We start from the raw sequence: 14,800 nt of genomic DNA, 5'->3' as shown, positions 1-14,800 counted from the left end.
GATCTCAATGAGACAACCTGTATAAATAAAAGTCAAATAAAGTAACATAGTTTAATATTTTCTCAACACATCCAAATGAATTTCTGAACATAATTGTGTGCCAGTGTTAACTCTAAAAAATCTATCTTGTGCTTCAGAAACAGAGATTTGCTTTGACGATGATAAGACTAGTGATAAATTAAAGACTACTGTCTCATTTTCTCACTGAACAAAGCATGCAGAGACAGCTCTTTCCTTCATCTAGCTTTATGAGTGAATAGGCTAGATAATCTGAATCTTGACTAATCTTTACAAAAACTCATCACCATTTAGATGTCTAAAAGCTGACCTCTTCTAAATCTTTATTTTTAAACTAGAAACTGTCCAGTTTCAACCAAAACCCACAAAAATGTCCAGTGAGTCTATGCACACCAATATAGACACCATGTTGAATGAATCTTTTAAGAGTTTACAGTTTCGTCCTGCTGTCTGCTTTTGTGTCATTTGTTTTAAGTGGCTTTTGAACAAAAGTTCCTCCTAAATGTTACATAAGTGTTTCTCATTTTATCATCTCCACAACTTCACCTCTCCCTCCCACTTCCCCTCCCTCTGTTCTCCCCTCTCCCTCCCTCATCGATCCTCTAATCCTTTACTCCTGCCATCCATCCAGGAGACCACAGTATAGATCTGGAACTGAAAACCCCAACAGAACTCAACTACGTCCCCTGTACCCCCCTGCGCTCCGATGAATTCTTTAGTGAGGGTGAAGCTAGCGTAATGTCCCCAAGTAGGACCACACTCACCAGACCTAGTGACCTCTCTCTAGCTCAGACCACAAGCACCTCCAGCAGTGACCCCTCCACCGTGGTTCCGGCCGCTGGTTCTGAGCCTCCTATAGCGGGGCCTGAAGACACAGTTCTGACTGGAGAAGGCAGAGGGATGACTATGGAGATGCCAGAAAATGACCGAAGGGCAGGGAACCTTAGAGAAGATGGTTCTCATAATGGAAGAGAGGAAGAAGAGGAAATGACCCAGGAGAGACTGCGGAGTCTGCTGGAGGATATACAGCTGGAGGGAGGCATGGAGGAAGAGGAGATGACCGAAGAGAGAGTGAATGCGATCCTTGAGCAAGTTCGGCAAGCAGAAAAAAACATTTCTTCAGTTCCAGGCTGGAGGACTGAGATGTCTGGAGCCACAGCTGGACACAGCATCAAGGACACAGAGAGCAGGTAAGATTTGATCTGTTCTACTACTCAGATCAAACTCGCAAATCTACTGGTGGGTCTGAAACCTTTCACCTAATTCAGCCCTGACAGTCCAGCTGATTCCCTGGAGCAGCCCCCGGCTCATAACGGAGGTCACACAGAGCCAGCCAGGGAAGGGAGGGAAAAAGGAGCTAAGAAGAAAGGGGCTGAAGAGGACAGCAGGACAGCGGGACCCAGCAGAGGACGGGAGGACGTAGGTGACAAGTCCCAGCACAAAGTGCAGGTGAGAAGCTTCCACTCAGGGAAACTTTCACCCATCTTATGAAACTGTGAGATCTCCTGAGTTCGACAAAGTCTTCACTACATTTGTTGGGTTTTTTTCTGAATGTATACAATATCATTACACCCCCTCTAACATTTCACTATTTTAGCAGTAGTTTCCAAGTGCTGTTAAACATAAGGGAAAAAAAAAATTAGCACATCTTTTTCAAAGCATCATATGTTTATTTTGGATGCTTAAATGATTTTACCTTCAGAAATCAAAATGTCTGATCTGCCAATAACCAATCAGAGATTATTTATTAGTTCAAATGTGGTCAAGTATTAAGGTAAAAACATTCCTTAGATACACACCAGGGTTGTTAACAATGCCTCGCTGCTGGGCTGCCTTTGTCAGGAAACCATCAGAGCTGATGAATCTGGCTCTGACGACGAGACCACCGTCACTACCAGGGTGTACCGCAGACGGGTCATACTCAAGGTGTGTGAGGCCTGGTGTGTGTGTGTGAACAGAGTGCTGAGCTTGGTCCTAAAACAAAGTATGTAAAGCTCAAGAGAGCCAGTCCAATCTACTGCCATGCTTCCCTTAGCATGAAAGAAGCCGTGTGTTGTAATTTCAGTGTTTGTGTGCTCCTGTAGTCTAGAAAACATTGAAGACTAAATGGTTTTCACAAAAACCAGCGGTGGAAATACAGAACTGGATAGGAATGTGTAGTGAACTGTATTTTCTTGTCTACTCCCTAAAATTTCATTGAAAAATATCTCCATACTCATTTCATGTGAAGCTGAGTTAGTGTTGAACTTTGGTGTATTCACTACTTGTTGGTGTGAGCCACTACACCTTCAGCATTTGTATTTGGTTGGTTGATTTGTTTTGCTTTGTGTGGTTGTACAACCCCAAATCAATGGATATGATTGTTGTGATTACTGGGATATATTTCCACTAGAGAATAATGAGGTGCTGGTCATTTCACACCTTCCCATTTTTGTAATTTTTATATAGTTTTTAGATACGAAATCAGAGACATCCTGTACCCGTATTGAATACTGGTGTTTTTTTAAAATAGTTTCTACGATCTATTCCAGGTTTTCAGAGTGAAAATATGGTTAAATGACAAAAGTTTGTACAATAGTTTTCAGTCTGTAACAGTGGAGTTATTGGATTGTTACTTGCAGAATTTCATCTAATTATCTCAATGCATTGAGTTTATGCCTGTCCCTTTTTGTTTGTTTGCATGACAGCAGGTTTAAATCAATCAGACTGTTTGCAGCCTAAAGTTTGATTCTTATTTTTTTATTTTTGATCCAAACCTTTCGAATCTGTTTGACTATAACAATTGAGGATTTCTGCTTGTTGATGTGTTTCTGAAAGTGGCACTTTAACTCTTTATTTTAAAAAAAAAAAGCCTTCGGCTTTGCTCTTCCTTTCCCATTCCACCTATTTGTCTTTTGTTTTTCCACTCATCCTTTCTTCCTCCAACTTTCATCACAGGGAGAGGAGGCCAGAAACATTCCTGGACAGTCTGTTACTGAGGAGCAGTTCATAGATGATGATGGGAATCTGGTCACCAGAAAAGTAACCATATTCCCGCCTTGCTACAGCTTACCTGCAAACATCTTCCATTCTGTTATTTTCCCCTTTAAAACATTCCCATCCTCCTCTTCCTGACCTGCGTCTGCCCCCTACAGGTTATCAGAAAGGTGGTTCGTCGGGGTTTCAACTCACAGGAAAGGCTGGAATGCGAAAGCCAGATTATTCTAGGGGAAGGAACTTCTAGTGTTAATGTAGGCGAGGCAGATGCTGCTGCATCAGCAGATGCTGCTGCATCAGCAGAGGCTGCAGCATCTGCAGCAGGAAACAAGGGTGGGAGGGGCAAGAAAAGAGGGAAGCGCTCTCGACATGGCCACAAGGAGGAGGCCCAGAAAGAGAAAACACAGGTTGGCTTTAAAACCAACCGCTGCACCTGGACCGACTTGCACTTGCATGGAACTGAAATGAGATAAAACCTTGAAAAAAAACAAACAAAAAAAAACACCTGCAAATGTAGTTTGTGTTTGGTGTGTAAAAGTGTAGTTCTAGTGGTTTTTGGTTCTCTAATCCACAAAACAATTGCAAAAGTGTCCAATTCTGAGTATTAATGGTTAGAAAATATGAAGATTAATAAGACCAAATTAAACAAGTACTGATTGGCAACAAATCAACTTCATTAGCAGTATATTGTTATTATTTCATTTGAGCTTTGGAGATAATCGCTCAAGGTTTGATGAAGTCAATCCAAAGTTAAGAAATAAGTTTAGAGATATTTGTCACAAACAGCCACTTTGTCTTGGACTTCAATGAATATATACTTAAGATTAGGGCTTCATGGCATTAATGAATTTGATTGGAATATGATTACTTCCAACACTCTGAAATCCCTGTATCTGATTCGGCTGTGGGCATCTACTGCAGTAAAATGAAGTTCAACTGGCTGAACAGCCTATTGCTATAAAAAGTGCATTCATTTTAAGATTTAAAAGAACAACAGTCTTTTAAATTGACTTTCAGAACATCATTGAGTGCAGTTGTAATTTTGCTTTGATGATACATTATGTAGCCTTAATTTCATATACCTTTAAAAACCCCATCAGGCTTAAGGCATGAGTGAACACACATAAGGTGATATTTTGCGCCTGAACATCATGCTGGTGTATTAAATAAGTCACAAGTGAAACTCTGCAGTGTGCTAAAGTTGAGCCATTTCCATTCTTGATTTTTGTGATATGTTTTGAAGTAAATTGTGATCTCTGATGTTTAGCAGTAATGTGACCTTTCAGTGTTGATGCCTGTGTGAAAGGATTTGATTTGCAGTTTGCAGTGGTTTTGATGTGTTTTCAGGTTGTAAATAACAAATATCGGGAGTTTCATTAAACACAGAATGTTTTTATTTTTTAACCATATGTAATTTGCTTGTACATTGATAGAAACTTTTCTTTCTCTCCCCGAGTTCATTTTATTCCAGAATGCTGCCTGCTGTAGTGACCAGACTTGTGTATGCTTTTAATAACAACTGGAGAACAGTCTTTGCCTGAACAAATTAATAACTTGTAATTTTTTCTGTTGTTTTTTTTCTTATGATGAACCTCACTGCTTTTCCTGCCCAGCCTGGAGATGGTTCCAGCAAGAAGCAAGAAAAAAAGAGTCAGTCGTAACGGCAAAGCTCTAAAAATAACCAGGTAAGAGGACATTTAGACTTGGGTAACGTCCTGCATCACAGCAACAGTCACTTCATTCTCAATGGCCTCACTTACTTTGTTTGAGAGGTGCCAGCTCCCCTCAAATCAAATCATTTTGAAACCTTCGTTTAAACCAAATTCCCCCCAGCATAGAGCTTTCCTTCCGGGTCCTGAACTTTGTGCTTTTGTTCTTTTAATGGGTGAGTGTTAAATTGAAACAGTGCAACTTGTTAAGTCTGAACTTGAAAAAAATATTTTAAGGATTTTGTACGAAAATCCTCGAATAATTGTGTTTACAACAAACTCCAGTTCTTTGCAAAAGTATTCATACGATCTAAAGCTTTACACAGCTTGTGGTTACAGCCACAAACTTTCATGGATCTTGTTGAGATTTTGTGTGTGCACGTGGTCATTCATAATTATGAAGTAATCTGAAAAATTCTACATTATTTTCAAAATTAGCATGTGGAGCCTTGAGCCGGCACTTTGTGAAACCTTTTTTTTAATGTTTCAGCTGTTTTTAAGTGTGTATAAATTTTTGCTAAATAGATCATGTCCAGTTAGACTGACTGGAGAGTGTTTGTATATGTCAATGTTCAAGTCTTTCTACAAATTTCTAATTGGACTTAGGTCCAGACTTTGCACCTTTCTGACACTTTACTATACCTTAATCTTAACCATTCCTTTGTAGTTCTGACTTTATGCTGGACTGATGTGATTTTTGAAGGAAATTTGGTTGCACTAGAGTAAAAAGGATGACTACAAATGTAAAAAACTCAATTACATTTTGTTCATATATTTTCCTTCACCTTCAAAATTAAAAGTTTGTGCTTGTAAAATCACCAAATCTATAAAAAGCTCAAAGGATTTGAATATTTGTGGAAAACACTAGTTTCTCCTGAGAAAATAAAACTAACATTTCTTAATTTTTAGATTTTGCTTCGAAGTGTAAATTGTTGCCTTTTCCCCTCCAGGTTTTTAAGTCACTCACAGCGACACCACTCTTGAAAAACAGCTCAACTGGAGTCCACGAATGAAGAAGATCGGGTTGGTGGCGTGTCAAGTCAGCCAAATTGTTTTTGGAAGCATTCACCTACAGCGCATGGTTTACAGCAAGATGGCATTACTTTTCCTTGATTTCGCATGAGCATGTCACCGAACTCACTCACTGTCAGAAAAAAAAAGAAAGAAAAACAAAACAAATCGGAGGGGACACGCATGGACGTGAGCGGAAAACTTTAGCTCGTCAGCAGCGAATGAACTGCATCTGCAGCCAAATAAAAAAACCTGCTGACAGAACAGACTCCACTCTCTGACACTCGCCTTTTACTGCGCTTTTGTTTTCTTTTTTCTTTTTTTTTTCTCCCTCCTGAATCTGAAACAGCAGCACTGGAGTGTACCATTTGGTTTGTTTTTTAAAAAAATGAAATCTAACGGCAAAGGGGCGATTTTGTTGTATATAATTGACACTGTATAAAAACAAACAAAAAAAATAGTAGCTTCACAGATTGTTTATGCACTGATTTGAGCTGATGAGGCTTTGCAGAGTCGGTGCACTTGACTGTGTGACTTGATTTGCTCTTCCTAAATAATGAAAAAAAAAGGAGCAAAAAGTCTGTATGAGAACGAGAAACGAATGCAGGAAAAAAAAAAAACAGTTTAATTTTACACATTGGATGTCTAAACAGCTACTCTGCTGTGGAACGTTCTCCAGAGAAATTATATTTTGCTGCATGTTGTGTCACTTTATTTTTAATGTTTTCTTTTCTTTCTTCTAATTTTACAGCACTGTAATACAATTAGTGAAGGTGTGACAGAACTTCTTTATCTGTTTAGGCTCATAATAACACAAAGGTTTATCATCTGTGGCAGTCTTTGATTTAGTAATCACACTCCACATTTAAGTTGTGGGTCAGTAAATCTTCGCTCTTTTGATCTAACAAAAAGGACGGGCGGTTTTGTCAGATGCAACCTGCAGGCTGGAATACTAGCTCTAATCTGCTGCCATCCCTGAGTGTGTGTGTGTGTAGGCGTGAGGTTGCGTGTGTGTACCATAAGTCTTTACTCCCAACATGCATACTATGGCTTTTCTGTCTACTGGTGTTTTTAAAAAGGGGGACTGTTTTTATGTTACGTTTTTACAACTTTCATCTTATTTAACTGTTATTTACATGATCTGATTTTTAGCATCAACCACCAAAACCGTAACTCTACCAACAGCTGGAATCACACAAATCACACCTGTGACTTCACGTTGGTGAAAATGTTAGTCTCTTTTACTGTAAATCTATTTTTCCTGTGTTTCTGTTCCTTTTTCATATGAATCTACCCCACGCATTCACTGAAAATAAATCTGGTACCAACATGTATGACGAACCAACATAGCCAATCCTGGATGATTAATTATTTAAGCAAAGAAAAAAAAATAAACTGTGTTTTAACCTATAAACACTGTGTGTCATTGTGTTTCCTCTGCATCGAACACAATGTAAAACATATACGTTGTCTTTTTAAAGTTACATTATTCGTAGATAGAATGATGTTACAGCCTCATCAAACTTACGTTTTAAGACGGGAAACCAGTGGGATTTGACCATCGGTGTGGTTAAAGAACAGACTGTACTATTGCAGTGCAAGCCAATAACAGTGTTTTGTATTATGAGCAGATCCGGGACAACAGATTGATATAGGTCACAGATTCATATGAGAGACTGTGGGAGAGCACCGTTCTATCCGGAGAGAAACCATGCATGCAAATTGAACTCTTCACAAAAAGCTTCTGGTCCAGCTGGGATGTGGGAACTCAGGACCTTTTTTACTTGTTGATAAATCTTCTGAGAATCTTTTTGGGTCACGTCTAATGCAGATCCAAAATAGTTCTGCTTAAGAATGACAAAGTTAAACCCCTGTCTAGACTGCCTCCAGCCGGCTCAGCAAGAACAAACTTTATATCTTTCGCAGCCGTTTACCAAGAAATGCACGATAATTTCACCACACCGCTCAGTTTACATGTGGACAAAAAACTGTTGCAGAAAATCAAACAAAATGATGTTTGCACAGGTTTGATTGTTGGACTTTGTGGAAGCCACTGGGAGCAGGTATGGTTGTATAAATCTAGAAACTGCATGCCCAAAGTCTTTATTAAGGTGGATCTTGTCCAATAGCAACAAAATCTCGACAAAACTGAGGTGGTACCTTGACTTTTAGTGTATATACATTGTTTTCCTTGTGGAGGAGGTGGATGATCTTAAATTGTTTCCTCATTAATCAGTTGAAGGTATCTAGGACCATGTAAGAAGACTTCTTTCTGTTCTGCACATCTAGAAACTGAAACTGTTACCAATTTTCTTTTTAAATTGGAGAAGCAACTGTGCATTTTGATTGCAGGTCTTTCCAAACATCGCCTTTCGGTTCATTTTCAGGATATTCAAACTCATGAATATGCACTAATCTGAACCATTCCATTGTAGCTCTGATTGTATGTTTAGGCGTGGCCTCATACTATTAGGTGAACCTTCACCCAAGTCTTTTGCAGTATCTAACTGGTTTTCTCCTGGTATTGTTCTGTGTTTTGCTCCACCCATCTTTGCTACAGCTTCTCTGGCCCTACTGAAGAAAAGGATCCAATAGACTGATGCTGCCACCATTTTTTTTTTAAGGTGAACAAGCATTGTTCAAGGTGTACCAGGCTTGTGGCAAGCTGCAATCATCCTCCCATAGAGATCATATTTGTCTGTCTCCAGCAAATATTCTGTTAAAAGTTTCTCATTTGAGTTATTGATCCCTGCAGCTGCGGCATAGTTACTAATGATCTCTTGGTTGCTTCTTTTTCAGCTTGGGTGAGTTCAGGTTCGGATTTGTATCACACTCGTTACAATCTCAGATGATGACTTGAACAACACTGTGTGAGATGTTTAAGCTTGCTGGTGTAGATTCTTAGTCATTCAGTTCATTATAATCCCAAGTCCTTTGCTCTGCTTTAAATTTCTCCCCAATGTTCTCCCTGACCTGTCTGCTGTGGTCTTTGGTTTTTATAATTCTGTTAAATGTTGTTAACTAATGTTCTCTAACAAATGTTTTATTCATGCTGAGATTAATGACAGTGAATACTGTCATTAATCCTCCAAAGGCAAAGGGTTGTAATTGATTGTGTTTGGGGGTATCAGAGTGAAGGGGTCTGTATACAAAATCACGCAGCACTTTTTGGGTTTTATTTGTAATAAAACTTTGAAAACCATCCATCATTTTTCTTCCACTGTGTCGTTTTGCACATAATTTTGCACAGGTTTTTGTTTTATCCCTTTAAAAGCTAATAAAAAACGGATGTTTGTTATACGCAAAAATATATAAAGGCCCAGACCTTTATCTTGTTAGCAAAGAACACAATCCCTAACTGAATGTTTTTCATCTGGGTCTCTTAAGCACCTTTTTGATCCTCTTAGGGTAAATTCTACCTGAAATACAAACATCCTAATACAAGTAAGATCTTGAAGATTTTAAGCTCTGCATAAAAACCTTTAAACATATTATTATGCAGTTCACATTAAAAACTACATTTTAGGTCAAAAACTGTGTCATAAGTTATTTGACTCAGAAGCTTGTCCCTCTTTAAAGTTCACAAACACAAATATTGAATTTTCAGGTTGCACCACAACCTGCATGTGTACAAACCAGTGTTCAGACAGAAGCGTGACGTGTGGTTCTACGTCATCACTACTACTCGGGCTGAAGACTCTGGTGCTTAGTTATCGATTTACTCTCCCAGAACAGTTTTTCTGTCTTTATAGGTTTTTCAGAAGGTAAACTAGAATGCAGTGTTTTCTGGTGGTGGATTGTTCAGCATTTGCACGTCCTCCAGCGTGATATTATTTTTATCCCTGAAAACACATTAGTCTGCAAAAACAGAAAACAGCCGGAGTTATTCGTTGTACTTTGGTTAAAAAATCTTTGTTTGAAATAAATAAATCTCATTGTGCTATTGTGGTAAGAATACTCATATGATGAAAGAAAAATGTGTATGTGCAGATTACCTTGCTAAGGTACTCACTGTTATTTCTAAAATGAACACAAAGATATATTTTACTGGGATTTTATGCAAGATGCCAGCACAAGTAGTGTTTCTCTGTAAAGTGGAAGAAAAATATTAATGGTTTTAATTATTAAAAATATGACCAGTGCTACACTAATTTGTATTCATCACCCTTTACTATAACACCCATCCAAACAATTCCCTTTACATGTCACATTCTTAGTAAAGAATATTCATTTGTGCAATTCTAACCCAGTCTAAATATAGTTACACAGTTGCTGTTCAATTTGTCAGACTTCTACTGCGATGCATTTCATTTTTTTTGTCTGTTCTGTACACTGAGTGTTGTATACACTTTTTCATTAGTTTTTCACATATTTTCCAAAATGTTAAGCTTCTTGTTTTTCAAGCTGTTCATCTGGAGCCAAAATCCTTTGACTTTTCACACGCCTGTTCACGCACTCCCACTCGAACAGGCAGTTCCCCTTAGTTAAAGAAGGCAAAAATAAACTCATTATGTGCTTTACAAATAATTGTAAAACCTAGGAGATTGATTTCTCTCTGGATAGGATGTAATTAACTTTATGAGATTTACATAGCGGTACTCAGCCAATTACCACAGGGTTGTGTAACTGTCGAAATAAGAATCAAGTCAAAGCTTTTTTCAAGTCAGAACTCTTTTTTTTATTTTATTTAAAAAATATTCTTAACATTTCAAAAACACATTGAAAAATACAATAGTTTCATAACTAAAATAGCATATCAAAGGTTAGGAGCAAACATTCAAGAATAGACTCACTCATCTCCCTCCAGAACTCTGAAACAACCGCAATAATTTTGATTTGTTATCTTTACTACAGTTCTTTGTAAGTCCCACGAAGCATCCTGGATAGTGCTTTCTATTATTGTTTCAGTGTTCAGAGTTCATTATCTAAATGACACAAAATGTGGTTTCTCATCATTCTTTTCAAGCTCTTTCCTGAGTCAAACAGTCTTTTAAATGCAAAAAAGCATCAAAGGAAAGGCTATTATTATGTGTATTATTATTAATGTTCACAGTCTCTCTGCACTTGCATTGCTTTGGTCTTCAAAACTCGGTGTTGTTGCTCACATCCCCTTTTTGCTGTGCTGGCTCAGAGCTCTGTTTACGCAGTACGGGATGATGCTGACGGTGACTAGGGGAACAGTTGCGCTCTTGCAGAAGGAGAGCAGGTAGAAGAGAGCTGCAGTATGTGTGGGAGGCTTAAAGGAGTCAAACAGGTGCAACAGAAACAAAGAGCTGAGAATGCATGCCGCTCTGGCTGACGCACTGCTGCTCTTTTTGGTCTCGGTGTACAGTGGAGAATGCAGGCCCAGGCCAAGGCCGAACAGCGTACCCATGTTGCGCAGAAGGCTGGCGAAGGGCGTGGAGTCCAAGTGGACCCACTCTGGTCTGACACACCACTTCTGGGCTTTCTCTAGGGTCCACAGGAGGTCCACACCCACAGCTTTGAGTAGCACATAGAAGCCCACAGCAAAGCTTGTCAGGATGAGTGTTGTGTAGAAGTACTTCTTCATGCTGGCACTGTAGATCCACTGAGTTCTGTTGAAGGCTTCGGCCACAATCATACCTGGAAGCATTAAAGCACATTAACTATTAGGCTTGATTGCCGGTGACTATCTCTTTAAGATCCTGAAAGGTTGTACAAGTTCTCCTCTGACCTGTTATGACTCCAGCAACGACTTGGTGGGGGAAGTGAGCAGCAATGAAAACCCTCGACAGGCAGACACACACTTGGACTCCCCAAAAAATGGACCACAGAAGAGCCTTCAGGTACCTGCAAAACAACACCAACACCAACAAAAAACAGACAACTTAATTCAGGTAATCGTTTTGCTTTGCCCCAAATATCAGCACTCCAGTTTAAAATCAGTCAACGAAACCTTTCAATGCAATATAACAATTAATCCTTTTATCCATATCACTAGTAATTTATCTGCCTGAAAGTTAAAACAACACCCAGGAATAACACCCAGTGTGCAGCAGAAGTCAATGATCAACCACAGTTAGAACAGATAGTGTGTCCTGAATGATAAGCTCCTGATAGAGGAAAGTGGTAAACAACTCAGAAAAGGGGGGCTAAGCTACAATACCAAGTTTATTTTATTTTATTTTATTTCATTTTATTGTATTTTATTTTATTTTATTTTATTTTATTTTATTTTATTTTATTTTATTTTATTTTATTTTATTTTATTTTATTTTATTTTATTTTATTTTGACACTTACCAATTTTTGTTTGATGATTTCTTGCTTGTCAGAATGGCAAGGATGGAAGTCACAAGGGTGTAGTAGACTCCTGCAGCTCCCATAGCGTGTCCGGAGGGACTGCCTGGATTTACAAAGACAGAAAACAAATATTAAAGCTAGGAAATACTCCAGCTCACAGAAAGCTGCATTTTTCAATGCTCATAATTGATCTATTGGAAAAACTAAATGTTACTGTGTTGACTCTGTTGTATTTATTCACATTCTTTTGTTGATTCGTGATATGCATCATTATTTTCGCCATATGTTTCTCTCATCTTTCTTCTAAAAACTAGAGTAAAAATATAAGTTCTCTAAAAGAAGGTCAAGAAAGAGGGAATAAGAAAATGAATTGTAAACTACATTGCATCTTAATATTGTTCTCTGTGATATTTTAGGTTCATTTGTCTTATAGTTGTTTTATTTTTGTTCTTTGCTCTTTGTTGTGTTTGCATTGCACTTTGGTCAGTGTTGCTATGTTGTATTGAAAGTGCTTTAGAAATAAGGTGCTATAGTAGTGGCATGGCAATTAGTATGCAGCCTATTCATTTTTAAATTACCATTGATAAATGACAGATTTATGAATAAGCACAAAAAAAACTACTTTAAAGAATTGGCAACAAAAAGGTGTGAAATGTGATTAAACTCCTCCAAAACACCTGAATCCTTACAAAATATGTAAAAATAAATAATAATAATCAATTGTACATCAGGAAGTACATGTGTGTTTAGTAGCATCCCTCACCTGGTCCGGTCTCACAGGTCATTGGATACTGTTCAATGTGAGGGCGATCAGCATCTGTGTAATAAGCCGTCTCATGGACCCACCAGTACGGCCTCTCTCCAAACAGAACCCTGTTGAGAGGAGAAGAAACACAAACTGTGTCAGAATCCATAAGAAAAATGTAAGCATGGTTTTGGTAAGTTCAGATAAACATTCAGCTCACCATTTAAACACCAGGTTCAGCCAGTCTCCGATTACAGCCACCCAAATGAGTTTGATGCCGACTGAGGGCCGGAGGTGGAACCACAGCGGGAAGAAGATGAAGAAGGTGTTCCTAAGATCTGCCGCCCAGGATACCCAGAGAAACATGTTCTGTGCGTCCTTGTAGTTGGTCTGCAGGTACCGGGTGCTGCTCACCCCAAAACCTTCCATGGCATCCATGATATCAGTGAGCATCTTAGCCTGCAGGAAGCAGAAAGGTCTCAGCCTGCTGAGTTGTGAGTGAGTTGGTTCAAAAAGAGAGGACTGTTGCTATCAGTGACACAGCTGGTTGATTTTATACCCGGGGACCCACTGCCCAAACGCATGCTCACTCTGATCTTTGGACCTTACACATGTGTAATAAAGCACCGGGAGTTTGGGAGGTTCGTCACACAAACAACTTGATGAGATAAAGGGCAAACAAAAGGACAATTGGAGTATCTCCCACTGAGTCACAGTACGTCAGTTCAAAGAAGAAGTCAAACCTGTGACCTGTAGAAGGATTGATAATGGCACTTTGCTGAACTTCTATCTTTATGTTTAATCAAGTCCAACTTTTGCTTTTCATAATTTGTGAGTTATGTAATTGTTCTTTCGATGATTTGGGCGAATAGTTTTCAGATGGAGCAACCTGTTTGTGGATTACATAAGCAGATCAAAGATTAAGCGATTGGCTTTGAGCTGAGCAGAAAAGGAGGGAACACTTGAAGATCAAACTGAACAAATGGCATCAGGTTATGTGTGAAAGTCCAGATAAATGGGTAGTATATTTAATGAAATAATCTGTGTAATGGGTTCATAATTAAAATTAAAAACTTTACATGTCTTCTTTCTGAGATTAACATCCTTCCAAGACTGGAAATGATCTACTATCTTCTACTGACTCGGCATCTTAGTGACTTTAGAGATTTTGACCTCAGCGCAATTTTTTTTTTTTCTTATTTCACAGATAAAGATGCCTCCTTGGGCAAGTCCCTCGGAGCAGACCCAGAATTTGTTGTAGGGACTTTATATCAAATCTGGCCTTAATGTTTTGAGATCCTCTAGAATCTGACTGGAGGATGTGTGAGCCACATCCAAGCATTGGCTGCATATGTTGTACTATTACTTGGATATATTTTTCAAAAGGGGCACATATCTGACTTTAAAATCCTGTTTTTATTGATTTTATGTCTAATTTACATAAAATCAATTAATCATATAATCAGTGCAATTAACTGCTCAGTAGCATAGTTAACTGCACTGTTACCATGCACAAAGAAGGTCCTGGGTTCAAATCCCAGACTGGAGTATTTCTGAATGGAATTTGCATGTTTCATCAAAACCAAAACAACTCTTGAAGTATATCACTCTGGATTTAAGTCATCAGATTTTTTTTCGATTATTTTAAATTGAATTACTGAATTAATTTTCCTTTACTGGCTGTTTTTTATTCTGACTGCCTGCACATTTTAGAATAGATTTTAGGCCACAGAAACAACTCACAACTTCACATGTCTTTCTACCTCTACATACTCCCACATTTGTTTGTTTCTATGTAATGTTTAAGACATAGTGTATTCAGAAACTTTATGGTAAACTAAATACCTCTATGCACTGGGACCTCTCTAATGCTGGACACTCAAAAATATGTGCCAATTTTAATTCACCTGCTATCGAATCTCTCTGAACAGATGGTTTTTTTGTTTTGTTTTTTTGTAAAAGTCATTTTATAGTTTTAAAATATTCAATGAACTTTGGTGAATTTGCTTTATTTTATAATGAGCTTTACAAACACATTTGACACACGACTATTGGAAGCAACCGGTCTCTTTATTGAT

At 38.4% G+C, this 14,800-nt stretch overlaps 2 protein-coding genes across 13 annotated transcripts in view; one reads left to right on the top strand and one right to left on the bottom strand.

Moving 5' to 3' along the window:
* The window catches only part of LOC122823076 (ankyrin-3-like), a 100,866-nt gene extending 94,993 nt beyond the window's left edge, over positions 1-5,873 (top strand). For all 12 annotated transcript variants that reach the window (XM_044102312.1, XM_044102324.1, XM_044102318.1 and 9 more), the window contains 7 exons: positions 650-1,208; positions 1,287-1,467; positions 1,861-1,944; positions 2,956-3,039; positions 3,153-3,401; positions 4,608-4,679; positions 5,654-5,873. In XM_044102312.1, the coding sequence (XP_043958247.1) occupies positions 650-1,208; positions 1,287-1,467; positions 1,861-1,944; positions 2,956-3,039; positions 3,153-3,401; positions 4,608-4,655 (1,205 nt within the window). In that variant the 3' untranslated portion in view covers positions 4,656-4,679; positions 5,654-5,873. The remainder of the gene's footprint in view (positions 1-649; positions 1,209-1,286; positions 1,468-1,860; positions 1,945-2,955; positions 3,040-3,152; positions 3,402-4,607; positions 4,680-5,653) is intronic.
* Positions 5,874-10,374: 4,501 nt separating this feature from the next.
* Positions 10,375-13,269, bottom strand: g6pc1a.2 (glucose-6-phosphatase catalytic subunit 1a, tandem duplicate 2). The gene is made up of 5 exons (XM_044102311.1): positions 12,943-13,269; positions 12,741-12,850; positions 11,978-12,080; positions 11,410-11,525; positions 10,375-11,318 (listed from the first exon to the last, which is right to left on the bottom strand). Exons 1-5 carry the CDS (start codon positions 13,173-13,175, stop codon positions 10,816-10,818), a joined length of 1,065 nt encoding a protein of 354 aa, XP_043958246.1. The 5' UTR covers positions 13,176-13,269; the 3' UTR covers positions 10,375-10,815.
* Between the last annotated feature and the right edge of the window lie 1,531 nt (positions 13,270-14,800).

This window comes from Gambusia affinis, linkage group LG20 (assembly GCF_019740435.1).
Source record: "Gambusia affinis linkage group LG20, SWU_Gaff_1.0, whole genome shotgun sequence".
NCBI lineage: Eukaryota > Metazoa > Chordata > Actinopteri > Cyprinodontiformes > Poeciliidae > Gambusia > Gambusia affinis.
This window is presented reverse-complemented; position numbering and strand designations above follow the sequence as displayed.